General features: G+C 37.3%; 2 protein-coding genes across 8 annotated transcripts in view; both read left to right on the top strand.

Annotated features, from left to right (window-relative positions):
• The window catches only part of TRPC3 (transient receptor potential cation channel subfamily C member 3), a 73,690-nt gene extending 68,845 nt beyond the window's left edge, over positions 1–4,845 (top strand). For 5 of the 7 annotated variants that reach the window (XM_002815112.5, XM_054554429.2, XM_054554428.2 and 2 more), the window contains 2 exons: positions 509–584; positions 3,057–4,845. In XM_002815112.5, coding sequence (XP_002815158.1) covers positions 509–584; positions 3,057–3,199 — 219 coding nt within the window. In that variant the 3' untranslated portion in view covers positions 3,200–4,845. The remainder of the gene's footprint in view (positions 1–508; positions 585–3,056) is intronic. The other 2 variants (XM_054554426.2, XM_054554425.2) reach the window with 1 other exon arrangement.
• A 7,530-nt stretch (positions 4,846–12,375) lies between these two features.
• The window catches only part of BBS7 (Bardet-Biedl syndrome 7), a 45,808-nt gene continuing 40,233 nt past the window's right edge, over positions 12,376–17,950 (top strand). The window contains exons 1-2 of the mRNA XM_024245818.3: positions 12,376–12,615; positions 14,856–14,921. Coding sequence (XP_024101586.2) covers positions 12,580–12,615; positions 14,856–14,921 — 102 coding nt within the window. The 5' untranslated portion in view covers positions 12,376–12,579. The remainder of the gene's footprint in view (positions 12,616–14,855; positions 14,922–17,950) is intronic.

Below are 17,950 nucleotides of genomic sequence, written 5' to 3'. Positions count from 1 at the left end.
TTTAAAGAAAAGATATTGGAAAGGCGTACACGAAAATTAAAACAGTGATTATCTTTGGATGGTGAGGTTGCCAATGATTGCATTTATTTATTTTGTTCTTCTGTATATTTTCCAAATTCTCTATATAGAGTATACATTGATGTATTTTTCTAAATACTGGGAAATAAGGTAGTGTCTACGGGTGATAATGTAGGTCAATGTAACTTAAAAAGAAACTATTAGTTGAAAGAGAAGCCATGAATTCAAATCTTCAAGCTTAATTTCTTTTTAAAAGCTTCTTCCGTTTCTGAGGCAAAAAAAAAAGTATTGGTGGATTATGCAGTAAGTCTCAGTAGAAGGCATTAAGAGAGTTAAGTTCTGAAACCTGTGTAATTTTTCTATACATAGTTATAAAATTTTTTTCTCCCCTGAGTTGTTTGCTTTACAGGTATGTAAGCCTCTTTGGAAAATAGGATTCGGGCACTTATGTATATCATTGGAGATCTAATCATTTACTTTTGCCCAACAGCAGATAATGAAAAGACTTATAAAGCGGTATGTTTTGAAAGCACAAGTAGACAAAGAAAATGATGAAGTTAATGAAGGTAAGCATCTCCAACTTAAGAAATATCCTTTTATAACTAACTTAATGAACCTAGAAAACTTCGTGTTGAGGCATATTTTAAAAATCCAATCCCAGGTTATAGTTTGGATGCCTCTAAGATGGGAGGAGGATCTTATGTTACGTTTCTAAAACTTCATCTTTTAAAATAAACAGTTACTTACAATATTGATCAGAGGCAATTTATCTCTACTCATAGTACCCTAACTGATTCTTAGAATGTAAAGACTGACATCTTTCTAGGAGTTTTTTAATCCTTCTGACATAAGGTATTCAGTAGTATTGGTTACATTTTCAGTGAGTTCACATTAGCGTTAACATTTTTCCAGTTAAGCAGATAAAAGAACAGTGACTCAAAACAGAATTCATGTCTTCAGGAAAACCTGTTTTGTTGTTCAGAAACACATTTTTAACCTGTTTTTCTTGTCTGGTGCTTCTCTTTTGAATTTCACTTTCCCCCCTGCCTCCTTACTTTAAGCAAGCTTATTTTTTTAAAGCATATTTGAGGCAGGGCATCTGTCTGGACTATAAAAATTTTTTACCAAAGTCTAGGAGATAGAGCTAAGCAAAGGCCCAGAGTTGGAAAGAAATCAATCAGGGAGAAATAAGTTGCCCTAAAAATGCAAACTGTACCTTCCAACACCAATGAGATGCCACTAAATCTATCTACACTGCTAAAAGAGGAAAGGGCTAAACTTAATAAAATTGTTCATAGGCTTTGAAGCCATTACTTGATTAATACAAGGAATCCATTTTAAATGTAAATCAATCCAATAGTGTATGCATGTAGAAGAGAAACCTGTGAATTTATAATTGATAACTAGCAAAAATCTAATCATGGTGACCTAATCAAACTGTCTCAGGAGAAAGGATTGGAATGAGGTTGTAGTTTAGAAAGCAGAAGTCTGATGAGTTGTACCGTAACCTCCATGGGGGATGGAGAGGGAGGAACAAAGTGGAAAGAATTGTATGGCCAAAACGGCATAAAAAACAAGAAGCATTTCCCAAGCCCTTGCACAAAAGAGGAAAATCAATGAGAATTTGGAGTTTTGAACAAAGTTCTTACTAAGAAAGTGTGTCATATAACCTCCTCATTTAATTAATGAGGAAACTAAAATCTGAAGAGTTTGAGTAACTTGTGTTTCCTGAATTGGCAGATTAAATATTTAATACAACACATAGGTTGTAGTCTCCCCATGAGTCGGGAACAAGGAAGAAAGGATAGTAGAAGGTGAAGTGGGGCAGGGGGGTCCTCCACAGTACTGAATGGTGTGAGAATCTACTCCTTCCATTGAAGTCTGCCTCATGATTTCAAATAAAATCAGTTTATTCCTTTTATATTGCCGTATGCCAAAGGAAGCACTTTTTTTTTTGCCACAAAAGGGCTCCTCAAATGTTTTGTGTGTGTTCCTGAGAGTTAGAATTCTTTTCGAATAAAAAGGCTCTGACTTTTATATAATAGAAGAATATTGAAATTATACTTTAAAGCATATTAAAGATACCACGAAATATCATCAAAGGTGTGTTTTAAATGCCATTCTATTATAAAAAGCTAAGTCAATGGTTTGAAGAATCATTTCTTAGATTCAAGGTAAATTCTTGCTCCAGCATTCACTTTTGAAGGTCAGTGGTTTATCTACATTACCGTCACTTGCAAGAGAATCCAGTGTTTCTTTTCTTTTCCTTTTTAACCAAATACTGCCTCTCCTTGAAGAGAATCCAGTTTTTAATTGCAATATACATATGCTCAAAATACTGCCAAACTGAATTATGGGAGCAATTTATTTTTATAGCCCAAACTCTCCTATTCTCTTCAAGAATATATTGTCAGTGGTATCATATCTAAACTCCTCAATTACACTGTTGCTTGTTACTTCCTTACCCATTAGTCCTTTGTGCTGGACAAACTAATGTCTTCATGTCCATTGCCATTGCCTTCCCTAGTAAACACTCCTTACTCTTTTTTCTTTCTTTCCCTTACTTCATATTTGCCTTAAAATTATTTGCCTGTCAGATAGATTGATTCATTTTTAGTAAAATTTAGTTTTTCTAGGATTCCCTTTGATCCTGGCAATGGGAGGTATTTGATGCAGGTGTCAACCTTTACACTTGAAAGAAACAAAGGGACTCCCTTGTAGTCAGAAAGGAGATATCTTGGCTATAGATCAGTTAACAGAGACTCACCTTATGTTAAAATGTAGGTCAACAAAGGACAATACTTTAAGCTGAGTGTTACTATTAAAAAATATAGCTGGACTATTTTTATAGCTTTTTTCAAAGGTCAGTATACCTTTAAAGACAGATGTTTCTTAAATATTTTAAAGAAAAAACTTTGAAGTAGCTACCTTGGAGAACTTATGAAGCAAATACATTGATATTGTAGGAATTTCACTCTTTGTTCTTTTCTAAATCCAAAGAGCAACTTACCAATAATTTTTTAATATCAATACTATAGGTGAATTAAAAGAAATCAAGCAAGATATCTCCAGCCTTCGTTATGAACTTTTGGAAGACAAGAGCCAAGCAACTGAGGAATTAGCCATTCTAATTCATAAACTTAGTGAGAAACTGAATCCCAGCATGCTGAGATGTGAATGATGCAGCAACCTGGATTTGGCTTTGACTATAGCACAAATGTGGGCAATAATATTTCTAAGTATGGAATACTTGAAAAACTATGATGTAAATTTTTAGTATTAACCACCTTTATCATGTGAATCTTTAAAAGTTAGCTCTTAATGGTTTTATTGTTTTATCACGTGAAAATGCATTTTATTTGTCTGCTTTGACATTACAATGACATACCATTGTGTTGAAAAGCCCAATATTACTATATTATTGAAATTTTTATTCATTTTAGAGTAAACTCCACATCTTTGCACTACCTGTTTGCCTCCAAGAGACTATCAGTTCCTCGGGGACAGGGACCATGTCTTATTCATCTTTGTGTCTCCAGCATCTAGTACAGTGCCTGGTACATAGTAGGTGCTCAATAAATGTTGAAACCAACTGAACTGCCAACAAAATAAAAATAAAAAGTCCTCACTATGTAGCATACCTTCCCTTGTCCAAGTTCTGAAGAGGTTTTTTTTTTTTTTTTTTAATAGAAACTGAAGAAATTTTACAACCAGCTATGACTTGGTAAGACATTCTTAGAATTTTAGGTGTCACTGATAATCCTAGAATCATTGAGCCCCGAGTGAAGAATTTAACAACAAAATGGGTTAATGAAAAATATAATTACATTATATATTTAAGTTTCATAGAATTATTTAAAACAACACATTAAAGATTTTTCTAAAATATAGACTGCTTCCTTTCTGTCTTAGACTTACATTTGTTGTTTTTCAGTAATGTGATTTTCTTTTAAGTTGGGGGTTATGCATTGTCATTTTGTTATAACTATCTAATTTCTGCTTCTGCTGCTTTAATGCTAAATGGGATATCAACAGCTGACTTCATATCTCACCCGTGAGCTCCCTGCTGAGTTTTGGAGGGTCTGCCCATGGGAAGAAATAGGAAAGAGCAATGACTATGGGCGTACTTGGAAAGACATGGCCAAGCATCCCCAGGTGTGTTTCAGTTCCTGTTGGGGCATTTCTTGCCATCATTGCTTACAATGATTGACATATTTGTTTCTTATCAAAGGATTCCAATTCCACTTTCTATATAAAATATATTGTGATAGATCTACGTATGCCTTATTACATAATTGAGCTGAATGCTGGTAATATCCGCAATGCCTCTTGACTTTAATGGGAAAAGGCATGCAGACCAGTAAGTTCCCCAGTCACTTCAGAGACTATGAAACACTCAAAGCATTTTTTAACCAGCTAGGTTTAAATCTCTCATAGAGTTATGTTTAACATCCTGAGTCTCTTCAGTTAGTTGCTGTCAAGTCTTATAGGAATACGAATTGTGATCATAGTTCAAAGATTTTCAGAGGTCCCTAAAACCAACTAAATACATGCTACTTTAAAATCATTGCTATCACACAGAAAAGCTCTTTAGACTTGAAGACAGAAATAAGTGTTAAATGGAACTACATAAAGCTCTTTAAAGATTATTTCTTAATTTCTACTTTTTGAGATTTAATTAAGAAAGGAACTTTATAAATGTTTTGCTACCATTGTAGAACATTTCATTAACTTTTGTGCCATGCTAAGAGTATTTGTCTTAAACATTTTTCAGACTTTATGTACTTTATGTTGTGTCTCAGAACTGAATAAAATATTGAATTTTTCCATTGTTATATGTTACCATATGTTAAGATAGTAAAGATACAAAGTTTCTATAATAGATGTTTCTGATAGTTTTATAGTATGGTCCAGGATTCCAAGTGTGAAAAGTTTTTGCTTATAGCTATGGAACTGAATATTTTCTAATTTTCTTCTTTGGGATTGGAAAAAATGCTGAATGAAAAAGTGGCAGATTCAGCTGGGGACATTCAGCCTAAGATCCTTGGAATCTGAAGATCAGAGAAGTATGAAGATAAGCCTTATGGTATCCACACCATGTGGATAAAAAGCTGACTTTTTTTTTTTTTTTTTTTTTTTTTTTTGGTCCATGCCCCTCACAACTGTAGAGCTCTTAACAGGCATTTTTCTTTATTTACTAGGTACAAACTGGTATAGTTTTAATATTTCATCTTTTCCCTTATTCATCATTTCAAGGTGTTTCAGAAGAAGGTGTGATGACAAGGTGTAGTGAGTGTGGTTGATGTTTTTGATGCCCTCCCCAGATGCCCTCTACTGGACCAGTGCACCCGTCTCCCAGATTCTCCTGTCCAGTTCCTAGCTAATCACTTCCCCTGGAGAATTGCCCTCAGCTAAAAAGAAGCAGCCTTGCTCGGAATGTGATGCCTCCGCCTCCCCATGGCCAGTGACTGATGGGTGGCGGCACAAAGGGCTGGCCCCTTGTCTCAAGGTGGGGCCAACTATTCAGTGCAGTTCATGCTCCAGAGCTCCTGAAAGGATTAGGGTGATGCCAGACTCAAGCTGAGATGAAATCCTGGTTTAGATTCTTCCTCTGCCTTTTCCAGTTTCCTTCCTTCCCTTTCTCCAGAGAGCATCCCCTTAATGAGTCACCACATCCAAATCTTGTTAGGTTTTGCTTTTAGGGAACTCACACTAAGACATAAGGTATTAATGTGGTAGCATACGATTTAGATGAGGATTAGTCAAGGGGATCGCTCTCAGAATTAGTCCTTCACTTGAGGATAAAAATAGCTCTGGGTCAGCAAGTCTTTTCCCTAGTCACTTTTAACAGGTACCTTGGGGAAAACAAAGCTCAAAGAAGTTGTTGGGGCAACTCAAAGAAGGGAGCATTTGAACAGGACCAAAAACAACTTTATAGAAAAAAACATTAATTAAAGGATTGTCAAAGTCTCAGGACTCTTTTTTCCTTGGGACATCTCTCATTTTTTTACCTCTTTGCTATTCTTATTTTTTTCTCAGTTACAGATAATGAAAAGAAAGCAACACTCAAACTGCTTCTTAGACTTATTGTTTGAAAAGTTTGATACTTTGTAAGTGTCTGCTGTATTGAATTTACAGAGCACCCGTGACTTTATGGAAGTCATAATCTGTTGAAAAGTTTGGGTTCTTAGACTTGAAATAATGAGAAAACTTTGAAAAATGGTACACAGTATCTTTACAGAGTTGATGCACAATAAAAACAAAAATGATACATTGTGATTATTAAAAGCAAATTTGGTACAATTTAGGATAACTATCTTACCCAATATGTCAATATATTTGTATTTCAAATGTGCAAGCCAAGTGAAAGCAGCTTTTGTAAATGGGAAGATAAATTGTCTTATGGACAGTGTCTAAAGAGAACTGAAGCCACACTAATGAGTGTGGTATGGGACAAACCATTTAACTTCTCTGGTCTTCATAAATAGTTCAGGCAAACAGGGTTATGCTACATCAGGGGTTCCTAGTCCCTGGAGCTCATAGAGGTGTTTTAGCAGGTTAATGTCATCATCCAAGGTGGTAATCTTTCTTTCTGTGTCTTCTTAAATTTTTTAAATAAAGTTTATAAAATACATTTTTAGAGGCAGGTCTTACTATGTTGTCCAGGCTAGTCTTGAACTTTTGGCCTCAAGCGATCCTTCTGCCTCAGCCTCCCAAAATCAGGCTGGGCACAGTGGTGCACACCTGTAATCGCAGCACTTTGGGAGGTTGAAGCAGGTTGATGGCTTCAGTTCAGGAGTTCGAGACCAGCAGGGCAACATGGTGAAACTGTCTCTACAAAAAATATAAAAAAAATTAGCCGGGCATGGTGGCATGTGTCTGTGGTTCCAGCTACTCAGGAGGCTGGGGTGAGAGGATAACTTGAGCCCAGGAAGTTGAGGCTGCAGTGAGCTGGTTCACGCTACTGCACTCCAGCCTGGGTGACAAAATGAACCACCCCCCCCCCCAAAAAAAAATCTAAAATGGGTATTTATAACTTTGTTCAGTTTAAAAAAGAGTTTGAGAATTTCTAAATTTATACCATGTGTTAGGGGAAACTAATGTTTTTACTCGTGACTCAGTCACTCAGCTGACCACCACTAGTGTGTTCATGGTTTTAACTTTAATGCAGTTTAAATTGCTTTTATTTTTAGCCATGAGTTGTTTAACTTATACTCATAATGGTTGCTTTAGCACCATAACATAAGGTTATAAATTACTGAGGTGCATGGTAATTCTGCAAATTTGTCTCTGAAGTGGTCTTTGTCACATCTGAGAGGCAGTCATCTTCTGTTGAGTTTTATAAAGACCACCAAGATGTCTCTGATACCCTAAAACATCTTTAAAGAGGACACATAGTGGTAATTTAACTTGACATTTTCTTTATTGTGAATAAAAATTCCTCACCCTGCTAATTAATTATTTGAGAATACTTAAAATTAGTAGCTTGAAATCTTTACTAATCATTTAGAAACAAAACATAGTATATACTTTAAAAATAATAAATTGCATTTTTAGATGCAAAATCAAAGAATTCCAAATATCATATTACGCGAACTTTTTATATTGTTTTGATGCTATATCATAGCCTCATTTCACTGTTTTAAAATAAATTTGAGCTTCAAAATAGACTCTTACTTTCCTTCTACACAATTAATTAAACAGTGGACATCACTTGTTAAATGGAAAGTAAGCACTGCCAGCATTGTCTGTTTTTGGTTTTTTTTTTTTTTACCTGTTTATTAGAACCATAGTATTTCTTCATTATTAATTCATACGAACTATTTTTTAAGATATTAACTCTTTTCTCCTATATTTTTGTTTTCATTTAAACATTGTTGTGACATATTGAAATGTTTGTCTTTACTTTTCATTTATTTTAAGTTAGTTTTTTGTTTGTTTTTTAGAGATGGGGCCTTGCTCTTTTGCCCAGGCTGGATTGTTGTGCTCAAGCAATCTTCTTGAGCCTCAGCCTTCAAATAGCTGAGACTACAGGCATGTAACACCATATCTGCTTTTTTCCTTTGTGGTTTCTTCTATTCCTTTTGAGATCAGTTCCCTTCTGTTATGGGCTGAATTGTGTCCCCTCAAAACTCATGTTAAAGTCCTCACCTTCAGTATCTCAGACTATAACTATAGTTGGAGATAGGGTCTTTAAAGAGGTAATTAATTTAAAATGAGATAATATGACTGGTGTGCTTATAAAAAGATAAGACACAGACAGACATAGAAGGAGGACCATGTGAAGACACAGGGAGAAGACGGCGATCTACAAGCCAAGAAGAGAGGCCTCTGAAGATTGGTTTGGTTCCCTGCTGACACCTTGATCTATGACTTCTAGACTCCAGGACTGTGAGAAAATAAATTTCTGTTGTTGAAAAGCCTCCCAGTGTGTAGTACTTTGCTATGGCAGCCCTAGCAAACTAATACTATATCCTCCAACCTCCAAAATTCTGTAAAATGCTATACAATTCTATTTTCTTCCATCTCTTCTATGGCTTTATTTTTCAGTTGACTTCAAAAATTTATTTGTATTTTTTTCTTGAATCTAAATTGATATATATTTCCCCCAAATTGCTGAACAGCTAACCCATCTTCATGTATTGTCTATTTTAATGTGGAATTATTTTAGCCTCAGAGAAATAATTGTCTGGAACATAGGAAAAACTTTTTCAGATATTGCTGCAGTAAATCTCTTCTTAAGAAGCACCTCTTCTCAGGGATTTAATTCTTTTTGTTTCACAATTATTTGTGAACTCTTTCCTGGAAAACCACAGTGGCTCATGTCTGAAATCCCAGAACTTTGGGAGGCTGAGGTGGGCGGACCACTCGAGCCCAGGAGTTCAATACCAGCCTGGGCAACATGGCAAAACTCCATCTCTACAAAAAAAAAAAACAAAAAAAAGAAGGAAAAAAAGAAAAGAAAAGCCACAAGAATCAGGAAAGTAGCTGTATCTGAACTTACCTGTGTTTCCCCAGGCAGAGCTCTATGCACATTAAAGAAGGACTGATGAAAGTGAGTCAAAGAATGTCAGCTCTTAAATCCTGGGTCACTATGGGTCAGCAGTAGTCTGTGGGGCCCCGAGGGGCAGGGGTGGTTCCTGAGGCCTTGTCACAGCTGTCTGCAATTTTGAAACTATTTTCATAACACTAAGTTGTGATTTGCCATTTCACACTGCTGACATTTGCACTGATGGTACCGAAACAATGGTGGTTAATACTGCTAGTACTTAAGCATAAATCAAAATAGTGGCTCCAAACTGTACTAGTAGACACCATATTCTATATAACATGCACTGATAGGAAACAAAAACCATTTCATATAAAAATATTCTTTACGAAGCAGCAACATTGTTAATATCTTTTTTCTTTTTTCTTTCTTCTGATTCAGCCCTCATTTATTACATCTTAACTCTTGAATATGTCTTTTTAAATGTTCTATGTGATGACATAAGAAGTATGTATAAAATCCTTCTATTGAATACTGAAATACATTAGTTGTCTCAAGGAAAAGCACTTGTGGGATTGAGCTGCTAGCTGAACTTCCTGCTTTTTTCATGGGACACTTTTTATTTGAAGGAATTACAAATTATGATTATTCAGACTTAGATATTTGGCATTTACTTTCTTGTGAATTCAAGAAGGGAACCTATCAGTTCAAGGAAAACAATCGACATTTGTTGCCAATGTGTAAATTTCAAACTTTCAAGCACAAATTTGAATTTTGGAAAATATGTATTCATCTAAGTTTGACAGATATCCCATACTTGGGACTTTACTGATGAGATCCATGGTGATACTAACAGATGGACTTTTTTGATGTGTAACGAAGTCACATTTCGCATTGCAACTAACCTTTCAAAAAACTACTACTTGTTGAGTTTGGACCAAATTTTCTTCATATACATGAACAAAAACAACATATAACAATAGATTGAATGCAGTAGCAGATTCGAAGCTCCGCCTGTGTACTATTAAAATGGGCAGAAAATAGATTTGCGCACAGTACCAGTTATTTCATTTTATTTTGGAAATTTTTTTTTCATTAAGATATTTGTCATAGGTTTTTCAAAAACACTGTTTTCAGTTCTAATGTCTAATATGGTAAAAATCAATAGGTAACTCATATAAACAAATGGTCTTTATACTTTGCAAAGCAATCTACAGATTCAGTGCAATTCCCATCAAAATATCGTTACTACTTTTCACAGAACTAAAAAAAAAATTCTAAAATTCATATGGAACCAAAAGAGAGCCTGAATAGCCAAAGCAATAATAAGCAAAAAGAACAAAATCTGGAGGCATCACGTTACCAGACTTCAAATTATACTGCAAGGCTAGTTACCAAAACAGGATGGTACTGGTAAAAAAAAAAAAAAAGACACATAGGCCAATGGAACAGAATAGAGAACCCAGAAATAAAGCCAAGTACTTACAGTCAACTGATCTTCAACAAAGCATACAAAAACATAAATTGGGAAAAGGGCACCCTATTCAATAAATGGTGCTGGGAAAACTAGTTTAGCCACAGGTAGAAGAATGAAACTGGATTCCCATCTCTCACCTTATACAAAAATCAACTCAAGATGAATCAAAGACTTAAATCTACGACCTGAAACCACAAAAATTTTAGAAGATAACATTGAAAAAACTCTTCTGGATATTAGCCAAATGCAACAAAAACAAAAATAAATAAATGGGACCTAATTAAACTAAAAAGCTTCTGCACAGCAAAAGAAATAATCAGTAAACAGCCCATAGAGTAAAAGAAAATATTTTCAAACTGTGCATCTGATAAACGACTTGTACCTAGAATCTACAAGGAACTCAAACAAATCAGCTAGAAAAAAACAATCCCATCAAAAAGTGGGCAAAGGACATTTTTCAAAAGAAGATATACAAATAGCCAACAAACATGAAAAGATGCTCAACATCACTAAATCACCAGGGAAATGCAAATTAAAACCACAGTGAGATACCACCTTACTCCTGCAATAATGGCCATGAGGCAGGCGGATCACGAGGTCAGGAGTTCGAGACCAGCCTGGCCAACATGGCAAAACTCTGTTTCTACTAAAAATACAAAAATTAGCCAGGCGTGGTGGCGGGCACCTGTAATCCCAGCTACTCGGGAGGCTGAGGCAGGAGAATCACTTGAACCCGGGAGCCGGAGGTTGCAGTAAGCCGAGATAGTGCCATTGCACTCCAGCCTGGGGGACAAGAGCAAGACGCTGTCTCAAAAAAAAAAAAAAAAAAAAAAAAAATTTAGAAAATACATGTTGGCGTCGATATGGTGAAAAGGGAACACTTTTGCACTGCTTGGGGGATGTAAATTAATGCCACCACTATGGAAAACAGTATAAAGTTTCCTTAAATAAATAAATAAAGGTGGAGCTACCATTCAATCCAGCAATCCCACTACTGGGTATCTACCCAAAGGAAAAAGACACATACACACGCATGTTTATAGTAGCATAATTCGCAATTGCAAAGATATGTGACCAAGCTAAGTTTCCATTGACTAACGAGTGGATAAAGAAAATGTAGTATATATACACCATTGAATACTACTCAGCCATAAAAAGGAACGAAATAATATCTTTTGGCAGCAACTTGGATGGAGCTGGAGGCCATTATTCTAAGTGAAGTAACTTAGGAATAGAAAACCAAATACTGCATGTTCAGTTATGAGGATGCAAAGACATACAGAGCAATGTAATGGATTCTGGGAACTCCAGGTAGGGAGGAGATTCGGAGCGGGGTGAGGGATAAAATACTACCTATTGGGTACAGTGTACACTGAGGGTGACGGGTACACTAAAATCTCGGAATTCGCCACTCAAGAGCTCATCCATGTAACCAAAACCCGCCTGTACACCCAAAACTATTGAAATAAAAAAAACATTAAAAATGAGAGAAAACCCACAAAAAGCAAATGGTCTTTGTGGTCCTCAACGGTTTTTAAGAGTTTTGTAAATAAGTCCTAAGGCCAAAAGTCTGAGAACCGCTGCTGTAAGCTAGCACCTATAACGGTGGAACCTAATTCTTTGTGGGACCCTTTGCAATGTCAGAGTGCAATCGGTCAGAATCTAGCAGGCTTAACTAGTTTTTTCTCCAGCGATAAGGAAAGAAGTCCAGTATTAGCCCTGGGCCGCGGTGAGGGTGGAGCCAAGACTGCGTCTGGGGTCTCTGTGGAAACCGCCCTGTATGAGTCTCCCGGACCTCGCCTCCTTGGTTCCTCTCCGCCTCTGATTGGAATACGCTGTCAGTGGGCGGTGCTTCGGGAAAGGGGCGGGCCTTCATCTTCGTCCATGAGCCGCTCGCAGCAGCGTACTGACGTCACGCAGGACGCCACTGCCCTGTCGCCCCGCCTGTGCAGCCCAGGACCTGGGCGCGGTAGCTGGGGCTGGCTTTTGAGGGGTCGCGGGCGGCCTTCTGACTGGGTCGGAGGCCTGCGGGCCCGAAGCCTCTGTCTCTCCTGTAATCTTGTCCGGCGCTGCTTAGCCCCTCCGCGTAGTCATCATGGATCTGATTTTAAACCGAATGGATTATCTGCAGGTAAACCCACGGGATGGGGCGGGCGCCGCGCTGGACAAGCCCAACTCCGGGAGAGGATTCTTTCCTTCCACTGACGAAAGTCTGGGTCGCCAGGAGCTGGTGCGGAGGCGAAGGAGCCGGGCTGGGTGCCGACCTCTCAGCACCCCGCCTTTGGGCAGCTCCCTCTCGTCTGTGACGGTCCGAGGGGACCGGGGAAAAGCGGCGGAAGCCCCCACGGTACTGGCTTCTGCCGGGTCCTGAGGATACTCTGAAAATGCCGACACGGTCTGATCCCAGATTCCCCCCAGGGCCCTTCCCCTCCTCCCTAGCCGTGGCTGCCTGGGGGCCTCTAATCCTCAATCTCCATCTCTACCCGGACCCTTTTCCGGAGAACCAGGCACTTGTTTCTTACTGTGAGCTGGACCGCACCAGGCAGATCATAGTAAAAGCAATGAAAACCGGGCTGGGGGCAGTGGCTCACACCTGTTATCCCAGCACTTTGGGAGGCCGAGGCAGGCGGATCACCTAATGTCAGCAGTTCGAAACTAGCCTAGCTTACATGGTTAAACCTCGTTTCTACAAAAAATACAAAAATTAGCCCGGCGTAGTGGCGGGCGCCTGTAATCCCAGGTACTCGGGAGGTTAAGGCAGGAGAATCGCTTGAACTCGGGAGGCGGAGGCTGCAGTGAGCTGACATCATGCCACTGCACTCCAGCTGGGGAGACAGAGCGAGACTGTCTCGTAAGGGGGAAAAAAAGCAACGACAGCAGTTTAATGTGCATCTAGTTTACTCTAAGAATTTAGCATACATAACCAACATATTTAATCCTCATAAGAATTTGCAAAGTAGACAATATTATAAATGAGGATCTAAGGGGTTAGAGAAGGCAAGTAATTTGCTTAATAGCTAAAAATTAGGGAGTTGCTATTTGAATCACAGTCTCGGACTCCAGAACTGGTGCCTTTTTGTTACACCACACTGCCTTTCAGAATTTCTTTCAGACCTAAAATTCTCTCTACCCCAATTCCTCATCATATTTTTAGGCCATCTCATTTTAGCTAATGGTACAAATGTTTGCCCAGTCAATTTTCTAGGGGTTTATGCTATGTACTTCCATATCCAACTGGTCACCACATCTTGCTGCTTTTAACTCCCAAATATCTCTTGAATCTGTCCCATATCTTCCATCTCTATTACCCTCATTTAGGTTCTCATCTTCTCTTGCTTGAATAATTGAAATAACCTCCAAATTGGGCTCCTGAACTCCAGCTTCATCTCCCTCCAAGCCATCCTTCACATCACTTGCTAGACTGATGTTTCAGAAATACAAATCTAAGCAGATGACTTTAATACAATTTTCTGGAATGCAGAATAAAGTCATTTATACTATATGAACGTTTTCTCATGATGTGTTGTTTTCACCAATTTCTCTCCCATTGGTCCCATCCTCTTCTCCTAACTATGCACCAGCAGTGACAGTTCCCTGCTGCTTTCATCCTCTGTATTTTTTTGTAAAATAATCTTCACCTGTTAGATTGGATGTTATGGCCATCATCATATTTGGTATTTTAGCAGAAATCTTCTATGTTGCTTTTTTTTTTTTTTTTTTTGAGACAGGGTCTTGTTCTGTCATGCAGCCAGTCTGGAGTACAGTGGCATGATCATGACTCACCACAGCCTCAAATTCCTGGACTCAAGTTATCCTCCTGCCTCAGCCTTCCAAGTAGTTGGGCCTGCAGGCATGCACCACCATGCCTAGCTAATTTTTTAATTTTTGTAGAGACAGAGTCTCCCTGTGTTGCCTAGATGGTGTTGAACACCTGGGCTCAAGTGATCCTCCCACTTCAGCCTCCCAAAGTGCTGAGATTACAGGCATGAGCCACTGCATGTGGTCTTCCATTGCATTTTAATAACTATAATCTGTTTTCAAAGTTCTTGAACCACTTTGCTGAACAACTGTATGCAGTTGGAAAAGAAGGCTTCTAGAGATATTTTTTAATAAAGCATCTTGCCAGTCATCTTACACAACTATTTTTGGCTTGACAACTTTATAGGATAAATTTTACTATTTTGGTTGTTTCCTATATGTATTCTGACTAATATGACATATCTCATTAGAAAATAAATTAATTACTGATAATAGTTATATCACTAATTTCAGTTTAACAAAAAGGTTCACTATAACCTAAATCTGCTGATCCTTTTAATCTCTGTAATAACTTCAAATTAAATTCACTAGGCAGCTGGTGTTTTTCTTTAGGTGGGAGTAACATCTCAGAAGACTATGAAGCTAATTCCTGCCTCAAGACACAGAGCTACACAAAAGGTACTGTATAGATTCTGATTTCTCCACTATTCCCTAGCAGTGACAGAGGAGAGCCTCCTATTTCCTTCTTTATTATTAAGTTATTCTCTTAAAAATGCTAATGTTAAAATGGAAATGAATTTTTTTAATTTGAACAGAAATTGGAATACCAAGGGACATTTATAGACAATAATTTTCTTGGACATTAAAATTATTATATACCATTAGTAAATAGTGTAGGCAAACTTAAAAACCATACTCCATTTTTCTGTGTATCAGATGTGTATATGAAAAAAGAAATATAAAGCAGAATAAGATATCAAGAAAATGTTCTCTTTAAACTTTCTCTTATTTTAAAGTCATTAAATATTTTGATGTTAAACTTTGTACTTAACTAACAATATTGATTATGTTTAAAGAAATGTTGATCCTATGATTTCCACAAAACAAGTATAGTTTCTTAGTAGACTAGCCAAATATTTTAATAGCTGCAAAAAATACTTTATCCTGATATATAAACATTTTAGCAAGATGAATCAACAATTACACATAGTACTAGAAGTCCTAGCCAGAGCAATTATACAAGAAAAAGAAATAAAGTGCATCCAGATTGGAAAGGAGAGTCAAATTGTCTCTGTTTGCCGATGACATGATCCTATATATAGAAAAACCTAAAGACTCTACCAAGAAACTCTTAGAACTGACAAATGAATTCAGTAAAGTTGCAGGATACAAAATTAATATACAGAAATTAGTAGTGTTTCTATACACAACAAACTAGCTGAAAAAGAAATCAAGAATACAATCCCAATTATAATAGATAAAAGATAAAATACTTAGGAATAAATTAACCAAGGATATGAAAGAACTCTATAAGCAAAACTATAAAACACTGATGAAAGAAATTAAAGAGGATACAAACAAATGGAAAAACATCCCATGTTCATGGATTGGAAGAATTAATATTGTTAAAATGACAATACAACCCAAAGCAATCTACAGATTCAATGCAATCTCTATCAAAATACCAATGTCATTCTTCACAGAAAGAGAAAAAAAATCTTTATTTTTTATTTTTATTTTTTATTTTTCTTTTATTGTAATTATTATTATTATTATTATTATTATACTTTAGGTTTTATGGTACATGTGCCCAATGTGCAGTAAGTTACATATGTATACATGTGCCATGCTGGTGCACTGCACCCACCAACTCGTCATCTAGCATTAGGTATATCTCCCAATGTTATCCCTCCCCCCTCCCCCCAACCCACAACAGTCCCTGAAGTGTGATGTTCCCCTTCCTGTGTCCATGTGTTCTCATTGTTCAATTCCCACCGAAAAAAAATCTTAAAATTTGTATGGAACCACAAAGACCCCAAATAGCCAAAACAATGCTGAGTAAAAGGAACAAAGCTGGGGCATTACACTACCGGATCTCAAAATATACTACAAAACTGTAGTAACCAAAACAGCATAATACTGGCATAAAAACACAGAGACACAGAGAACATAAAACGGAATAGAGAACTCAGAAATTAATCCACATAGCTACAACCAACTGATTTTTGACAAAAGAGCCAAAAACAGCCCCTGGGGAAGGGACAGCCTCTTCAATAAATGGTGCTGGGAAAACTGGATATTCATATGCAGAAGGATGAAACCAAGACTCCCACCTCTTACCCCATATAAAAATGAACACAAAATGGATCAAAGACCTAAATGTGGCCAGGTGTGGTGGCTCACGCTTGTAATCCCTGCAGTTTGGGAGGCCAAGGCGAGTGGATCACTTGAGGTCAGGAGTTCGAGACCAGCCTGGCCAACATGGTGAAACCCCATCTCTACTAGAAATACAAAAAAATTAGCTTGTCGTTGTGGCAGGCACCTGTAATCCCAGCTACTCAGGAGAGCAAGACTCCATCTCAAAAAAATAAAACAAAACAAAACAAAAAACAAACAAAAAAAGACCTAAATGTTAATGCTTTAGGACATTGGTCTGGGAAAATAGTTAATGAATAAGACCTCAAAAACACAAACAACAAAAGCAAAAATAAACAAATGGGATCATATCAAACCAAAAAGCTTCTACACAGGAAAGGAAACAATCAACAAGAGTGAAAAGACAATCATAGAATGGGATTTAAAATATTTGCAAACTACCCTTCCAACAAGGAATTAATATCCAGAATATACAAGGAACTCAAATATACCAATAGCAAACAAACAAGCAATCTGATTAAAAAGTGGGCAAATGATCTAATCATTTCTCAAAAGAATACATACAAATGACCAAAAAAAATGAAAAAATACTTAACATCATTAATCATCAGGAAAATGGCAAATCAAACCACAGTGAAGTATCATCTTACCCCAGTTAGAATGGCTGTTATCAAAAAGACAAGAAAACAAAAAACCAAAAAGCAACAAATACTGGCAAGAATGTGGAGAAAGGAAACTCTTCTGTGCCGTTGGTGGGATAGTACATCCACTATAGTGAACAGTATGTAGGATTTTTCAAAAACTACAAATAGGGCTACCATATGATTTAGCAACCCCACTACTGGGAATTTACCCAAAGGAAAGGAAATCATTATATCAAAGAGACAACTGCACCCTCATGTTTTATTGCAGCACTGTTCACAATAGCCAAGATATGGAATCAGCCTGGGTGTTTAGCAACAGATGAATGTATAAAAAAAAGTGGTATATATACACAATGGAATACTATTCAGCAATAAAAAATAATGAAATCCTGGCCAGGCATGGTGACTCATGCCTGTAATCCCAGCACTTTGGGAGACTGAGGTGGGCGGATCACCTGAGGTCAGCAGTTGGAGACCAGCCTGGCCAACATGGTGAAACCCCATCTGTACTAAAAATACAAAAATTAGCCAGGCATGATGGCAGGCATCTGTAATTCCAGCTACTTGGGGGGCTGACACTGGAAAATCACTTGAACCCAGGAGGCAGGTTGCAGTGAGCTGAGATGGTGCCACTGCACTCCAACCTGGCCGACAAGGGCAAAACTCTGTCTCAAAAAAAAAAAAAAA

This window comes from Pongo abelii, chromosome 3 (assembly GCF_028885655.2).
Source record: "Pongo abelii isolate AG06213 chromosome 3, NHGRI_mPonAbe1-v2.0_pri, whole genome shotgun sequence".
Taxonomy (NCBI): Eukaryota; Metazoa; Chordata; class Mammalia; order Primates; family Hominidae; genus Pongo; species Pongo abelii.
Note: the sequence above shows the minus strand (reverse complement) of the source record. Positions and strands in the feature narration are given on the sequence as shown.